The sequence below is a fragment of the Bison bison genome, unplaced genomic scaffold (assembly GCF_000754665.1).
Source record: "Bison bison bison isolate TAMUID 2011002044 unplaced genomic scaffold, Bison_UMD1.0 scf7180017864105, whole genome shotgun sequence".
NCBI classification, from domain to species: Eukaryota; Metazoa; Chordata; class Mammalia; order Artiodactyla; family Bovidae; genus Bison; species Bison bison.
In genome coordinates this window covers 112829-120714 of record NW_011494677.1, presented here as the reverse complement: position 1 = coordinate 120714, position 7886 = coordinate 112829, and the positions used below count along the sequence as shown (strand labels likewise).

At 36.8% G+C, this 7886-nt stretch overlaps 1 protein-coding gene across 1 annotated transcript in view; it reads left to right on the top strand.

Annotated features, from left to right (window-relative positions):
- The window catches only part of ADAM32 (ADAM metallopeptidase domain 32), a gene marked incomplete at its 3' end in the record, with an annotated part of 169626 nt that overhangs the window by 56921 nt on the left and 104819 nt on the right, over nucleotides 1-7886 (top strand). Inside the window, exon 10 of the mRNA XM_010838845.1 lies at nucleotides 3-169. Coding sequence (XP_010837147.1) covers nucleotides 3-169 — 167 coding nt within the window. The remainder of the gene's footprint in view (nucleotides 1-2; nucleotides 170-7886) is intronic.

The window sequence follows — 7886 nt, the reverse complement described above, 5'->3', positions numbered from 1 at the left end:
AGATGTTTGCCCAATTAAAAATTTCTATCGTGCTGTCATCTTTGGAACTGTGGTCTGATAAAAATAAGATCTCTACAGCTGGTGAGGCAGAAGAATTATTGCATAGATTTTTAGAATGGAAAAATTCCTATCTTACCCTGAGGCCTCATGATATTGCATATCTATTCATGTAAGAATAATGTTTCAGTTTTCTTAGAAATCAAAGATTTGTGATATTGTTGTAGCTTAATTTAGGGAATTGTTCATTTTTGACTGTTCACACTTTGGTTATTTTTTATGCACTCATTCAGCCCTCATACTCTCTTTCTGGTTATCAGACAATAAAAGAAGATTACTAAAATTTATTTCTATGCTTATCAACATTTACTGATGAGATTGACATTTCAAGAGGTTAAACCAACTCAGGATTTTGATGTCTAGGTTTTGGACCTACACTTAGTAACTCCAGAGTCAGTAATCTTAATCACTACATAAAAAGAAGGGATTTGCCTTGGGAAGTTTATATTATTATAATAAGTTTTGATCAAAGGCTTGGTAGAGTACTTGGTAGAGTATTTTATCCTAATGAATTTTCTACATTATTTTAAATGTTAGTTTTCTAACAATCAATTGTAAGTATATACTTAATCATTGTATCCATATAAAATTTACTAGCAATTATGATCATCATGTCTTTCAATAAATCTGCATGTACATATTTTGAATTTGGCATGGTGATATTTCTTTTTGCATATGTAAGATTAATCTTTTCCCTACATCTGTTACTGGTGGGTTATTTTTCTTTTCATTATTTTGACAGTCTGATGGATATAAAATTGAAATGTTTTTTAATTTCCTTTCTCCAAAGACTAGTAGATTTGAGCATCTTTTCATGTTTGTTAATCATTTGGATCTGTCCGTCTGAGATTGCCTTTTCATGTTATTTAACTAGTTCATTGTAATTTGTAAGGGTTTATTGAATGTTTAGATACCAATCCATTGTTTATGTATATCAAAAATACTTTTTCCATGTCTGTAATTTTTCTAAGATATTAAAATTTTTTTTTTGCTCCATAAAATCTTTAATGTTTTTAGGGCCAAGTTTGCTAATCTTATTTTTACTTCTGGATTTCCTATTTGATGAAGATCTCCTCCAGCCCTAAAGTTTAGTCTGCAAATTTTTGTTAAATAATAAATATTATTGTGTTTTATAAATGAGTTTTCAATGCATTTTAGTCTAATATTTATATAACAAAAAATAAGTAAAATTTTATTTTCTTCCAGTTAAATAACCAATTTTGCCATGAATTAAATTATTACCTTTGGCAAACATTTGTCAAGTCCCACAAACAACCTCTTGAAATGTTTAGAGATAAAAGTAAATCTATATATCAATGTGTTATTTGTAGACTTTTTGATACTAGTCATTCTCACAAGTGTGAAGTGATATCTCATTGTGCTTTTGATTTGCACTTCCTTGATAATTAGTGATACTGAGCATCTTTTCATGTATTTCTTGGCTATCTATATGTCTTTGGAAAAATGTCTTTTCAGGTCTTCCATTCATTTTAAAATCAGACACAGGAGACATGGGTTTGATCCCGGGGTGTGATGATCCCCTGGAGTAGGAAATGGCAACCCACTCCAGTATTCTTGCTTGGGAAATTCCATGGACAGAGGACCCTGGTGAGCTACAGTCCATGGGGTCTCAAAGAGTCAGACATGACTGAGCATGCATGCCTTATATGATTTTTTAGTGTTGAGTTGTATGAGTTCTTTATATATTTTAGATATTAATCTATTATCAGATATATCATTTGCAAATATTCTTCCACTCATTAGGTTGCTTTTTCATTTAGTTGATATCTTCCTTCACTGTGCAGAACAGTTTTGTTTCATGTAGTCCCATTTGTTTAATTTTTACTTTTATTTCCGTTGCCTGGGAAGACAGATGATAAAAAATACTGCCAAGACTGATATCAAAGATTATACTGCCTGTCTTTTCTTCTAGGATTTTAAGGTTTTAGGACTTAAATTTAATTCCTTAATCCCCTTTGAGGTTTTTTTGAATATGTTATGGAGAATTGTCCAGTTTCAAGAATGTGGCTGTCCAGTTTTCCCACCACAATTTATTGAAGAGGCTATCTTTTACCCCTTGTGTGTTCATACTTCTTTTATCATAGATTATCAACCAAATAAACTTGGATTTATTTCTGGGCTGTCTATTCTGTTCCATGGATCTATGTGTCTGTTTTTTGTACCAGTACAGCACTGTTTTAATTAATATAGCTTTGTAGTATAGTTTGATATCAAAGAATGAAATATTTCCAGCTTTGTTCTTTTCCTCAGAATTGCCTAGCCTATTTGAGGATCCATTAAAATTATAGTATTCTTTGTTCAAATTTGGTGAAAAATGCTGTTGATATTTTGATAAAGGATTACATTGAATCTATAGATTGTATGAGATTTTAACATAATAATTCTCCTAATATGTGAACACATATGTCTTTCCCTCTGTTTGTGTTCTCTTTAGTATCTTTCACCAGTGTTTTACTAGTTTTCTGAATATAGGTCTTTTATATGTTGGTTAGATTTATTCCTGAGTCTTTTAATTTTTTTTGATGTGATTGTAAATAAGATTGTGTTTTTATAAAGAAGTTTAAGTAGTTTTTAAAAAAATGATTGTTCTTTTTAAAAATGATTTTATTTATTTATTTTTGGCTGTGCTGGGTCTTCATTGCTGTGTACGCTTTTCTCTAATTGTGGCGAGCAGGGGCTCCTCTCTAGCTGTGGTGCACAGGCTCCGCATTGTGGTGTCATGACCTCTAGGGCACACTAGCTTCAGTAGTTGCAGCTCCTTGGCTCTAGAGCACAGGCTTAATAGTTGTGGCATATGGGCTTGGTTGCTCCATGGAATGTGGGATTCCCGGACTAGGGATTGAGCCTGTACCTACTACACTGGCAGTCAGATTCTTTACCACTGAGTCACCAGGAAGCCCGAAATTGTCTTCTTCACTTCTCTTTCTGGTAAAATTTATTAGTGTATAGAAGCACAACTAATTATATTAATTTTGTATCCTGCAACTTTACAGAATTCATTGATGAGTTCTAACAGTTTTTTGTGGCATCTTTAGGATTTCCTATACGTAGTATCATGTCATCTGCAAACAGTGAGTTTTGCTTCATCCTTTTCCATCCTTTGGATTCCTTTTACTTCTTTTTCCAGTTCGAATGCTATGGCTAGGACTGCCAACACTATGTTGAATATAGTGGTGAGAATATAGTGAGCATCCTTGACATGTTCCTAGTCTTAGAGAAAATGCTGCCAGTTTTTCATTCCGAGGTATGATGTTAGGTGCTGCAGGTTTGTCTTATACGACCTTTATTATGTTCCGTATGTTCTTTTATAGGGCTTCCCTGGTGGCTCAGTGGTAAAGAATCTGCCTGCCAATGCAGGATTATGGGTTTTATCCCTGGACATGGGTTCCATCCATCCCTGGGAAGATCCCCTGGAAAAGGAAATGGCAACCCACTCCAGTATTCTTGTCTGGGATATCCCATTGACAGAGGACCCTCGTGGGCTACAGGCCATGGGGCCACAAAATAAATGTACTAAATTAACTAAAATGTACCTTAGCCACTGAACAAAATGTTCATTTATACCCATTTTGTTGAGAATTTTTTGCCATAAATGCATGGTAAATGTTGTCAAAAGCTTTTTCTGTGTTGGTTCAAATGACTATTTTTTTTACTCTTCAATATGTTAATATATATGACATTGATTTGGAAAACTCAGCAGTGGTCACAGGACTGGAAAAGGTCAGTTTTCATTCCAAGCCCAAAGAAAGGCAATGTCAAAGAATGCACAAACTACCACACAATTGCACTCATCTCACACACTAGTGAAGTAATGCTCAAAATTGTCCAAGCCAGGCTTCAACAGTACATGAATGGTGAACATCCAGATGTTCAAGCTGGATTTAGAAAAGGCAGAGGAACTAGAGATCAAATTGCCAACATCCATTGGGTCATTGAAAAAGCAAGAGAATTCCAGAAAAACATCTACTTCTGCTTTATTGACTATGCCAAAGCCTTTGACCATGTGAATCACAATAAACTGTGGAAAACTCTGAAAGAGATAGGAATCCAGACCGCCTGACCTGCCTCTTAAGAAATCTGTATGCAGGTCAGGAATCAACAGTTAGAACTGGACATGGAACAATGGACTGGTTCCAAATTGGGAAAGGAGTACGTCAAGGCTGTATATTGTCACCCTGCTTACTTAACTTATATCCAGAGTACATTGTGAGAAACACTGGGCTGGATGATGCACAAGCTGGAATCAAGATTGCTGGGACAAATATCAATAACGTCAGATAGTCAGATGACACCACCCTTATGGCAGAAAGCGAAGAAGAACTAAAGAGCCTCTTGATGACAGTGAAAGAGGAGAGTGAAAAAGTTGGCTTAAGGCTCAACATTCAGAAAACTAAGATCATGGCATCTGGTCCCATCACTTCATGGCAAATAGATGGGGAAACAGTGGAAATAGTGACAGACTTTATTTTTTGGGGCTCCAAAATCACTGCAGATGGTGACTGCAGCCATGAAATAAAAAGACACTTACCCCTTGGAAGGAAAGTTATGACCAACCTAGAAAAGTTATGACCAACCTTTGTTTTGCCAACAAAGGTCTGTCTAGTCAAGGCTATGGTTTCCAGTGGTCATATATGGATGTGAGAGTTGGGCTGTAAAGAAACCTGCGTGCCGAAGAATTGATGTTTTTAAACTGTGGTGTTGGAGAAGACTCTTGAGAGTCCCTTGGACTGCAAGGAGATCCAACCAGTCCATCCTAAAGGAGATCAGTCCTAAATGTTCATTGGAAGGACTGATGCTGAAGCTGAAACTCCAATACTTTGACCACTTGATGCGAAGAACTGACTCATTTGAAAAGACCTTGATACTGGGAAAGATTAAAGGTGGGAGGAGAAGCAGACTGGTCTCCTTTCGGATGGACTGGTTGTATCTCCTTGCAGTCCAAAGGACTCACAAGAGTCTTCAGCACCACAGTTCAAAAGCATCAATTCTTCGGTGCTCAGCTTTCTTTATAGTCCAACTCTCACATCCATACATGACCACTGGAAAAACCATAACTTTGACTATACAGACATTTGTAGGCAAAGTAATGTCTCTTCTTTTTAATATGTTGTGTAGGTTTGTCATAGCTTTTCTTCCAAGAAGCAAGCATCTTTTAATTTCATGGCTGCAATCACCATTCACAGTGATTTTGGAGCCCAGGAAAATAAAGTCTGTCACTGTTTCCATTGTTTCACCATCTATTTGCCATGAAGTGATGGGACCATATGCCATGATCTTAGTTTTTTGAATGTTGAGTTTTAAGCCAGCTTTTTCACTCTCCTCTTTTACCTTCATGAAGAGGCTATTTAGTTCCTCTTTGCTTTCTGCCATAATGGGGGTGTCATTTGCATATCTGAGGTTATTGATGTTTTTCCCAGCAGTCTTGATTTCAGCTTGTATTTCACCCGGCCCAAACTTTCCCATGATGTACTCTGCATATAAGTTAAATAGCAGGGTGACAATATACAGCTTCGACATACCCTTTCCCAATTTTAAGATGTTGAACTTTGATGCATTAATAGTAAGACTGGTGACAGGGAATTTATCCCATTAGAAATATAGAAATTATGGTACAATCAGCATCCTTAAACTTAAGTAATGATCCTTCTTGATATCTTGATGTTATTTTAAAGCACCAATATATTTTTCATATGAGTAATGTGCTGCATGTTAACTCACTTCAGTTGTGTCTGACTCTTTGCAACCCCATGGACTGTAGCCTGCCAGGCTCCTCTGTCCATGGGATTCTTCAGGCAAGAATACTGGAGTGGGTTGCCATTTCCTCCTGCAGGGGATCTTCCTGGTCCAGGGATTGAAACCATGTCTCTTACATCTCCTGCATTGGCAGGTGGGTTCTTTATAATTAATGCCACTTGGGAAGCCCCTGAGTAATGTAATATAGTAGAATAAATACCTTGAAATTTATGATAATTAACAGTAATTTCCTGTGGTCTCCATACTCCAGATTTATGATCTTAGTCCTAAAGGAGGAATAGTGAACATAGCAAGTTTAATTTTTTTAAGCCTTTTACAATCTTTCCTTTATTCAACAAATGTTTATTGAGATAACATAGCATAGTGATTCAAATTTAAGCTCTGGAGGCCAACTGCCTGCATTTAAGTTCAGCCCTGTCTGTCACCTAGGGCAATTGATGTTTTCTGCCTCAATTTCCCTATATTTGCTTTTATTATTGTTATTCTTTCCCATCTTTACTGAGTTATAATTGATAAGTAAAAATTTTATATATTTAAGGGGTACAGTGTGGTTTTTTAATAGCATTTGAAGATTGTTTATTATTTATTTATTTTGGCTGTACTGGGTCTTTGTTGCTGTGTGAGGGATTTCTCTAGTTGTGACAAGCGGAGGTTACTCCCTAGTTGCAGTGTGCAGGCTTCTCTTTGTAGTGACTTCTCCTCTTGCAGAGCATGGGCCTCAGAGTATGTGGGCTTCAGTAGTTGTGGCCTGTGGGCTCTGGAATGAGGGCTCAGTATTTGCTGCATATGGGTTTAATTGCCCCGAGGCATGTGGACTCTTCCCAGAACCATGTCCCTTGCCCTGGCAGGAGGATTCTTAACCACTGACCACCAGGGATGTCCACAATGTGATGTTCTGATATATGTATACATTATAAAATTATAATCAAGTTGATTAACATATCCATCATCTTATACAGTTACCATTTTTTGGTGTGTGATGAGAAAATTTAAGTCTACTCTAGCGAATTTCACATATACAATACAGTATTATTAACTCTGGTCATCTGACTGTACATTAGATCTCTAGGACATATTCATCCTGTGCAACTGAAACTTTATACCTTTAACCATCTTCCCATTTCCCCCATTTCCCAACCCCTGGCAACCACCATTCAACTCTTTGCTTTTATAAGCTGACCCTTTTAGATTCCACGTATAAGCAAGATCATACAGTACTTCACTTTTCATGTTTGGCTTACTTCACTTAGCATAATGTCCTCCAGGTTTATCCATGTTGCAAATGGCAGGATCTCCTTCTTTCTTGAGGCTGAATTATATTCCACTGTGTATGTACATCATATTTTCTTTATCCATCCATCTCTCAATGGAATTTAATTTAAAAAATGGGCCTCTTGGGCATCATCTTGCATGACTGGGGGCACTCACTATGTTCTCACCTTTCCTTGTGGGAGAAATCATGGCTAAAGGCGTGTCTCTTGGCACTGAGCTGTGCTGCGTTGGGGGAATGGTGACGTGGGCAGAGTGAAACTGTTTTTACCTAAGAATGTGAATGTTTCTGGATTTTTTTGCTCAAATGTGGTATGGGACCCTTCCTTGGACTCTTAGGCCACAAAAATACTGTCATCTGTGAGTATTTCTCAAAATTGTCTCTGGAGAGAGATATGAGGGTTAAAAGTTCCAAGTCTGCCATCTTGCTGATGTCATTGCAGAAGATTAATGTTAGTACATTATGTCTATCTGTTTATAGTTTAAAGGAGGAAGAAACAATGAGAGTGAGAGTGAGAACAAGAATAAGAGTGAGAGAGAGATCCAAAGTAATGAATCAAATTAGAAGTGTGAAGGCAGATTTAGACGTCTTTAAACTCAAAGGAAGGTGGAGAGCATTACAGGTTATTGAAGCAGTGTACTTAGATATATAGTACACTTATATAGATATACTTATAGATAAATTTGGAAGGAATGATGCTAAAGCTGAGACTCCAGTACTTTGGCCACCTCATGTGAAGAGCTGACTCACTGAAAAAGACTCTGATGCTGGGAGGGATTGGGGG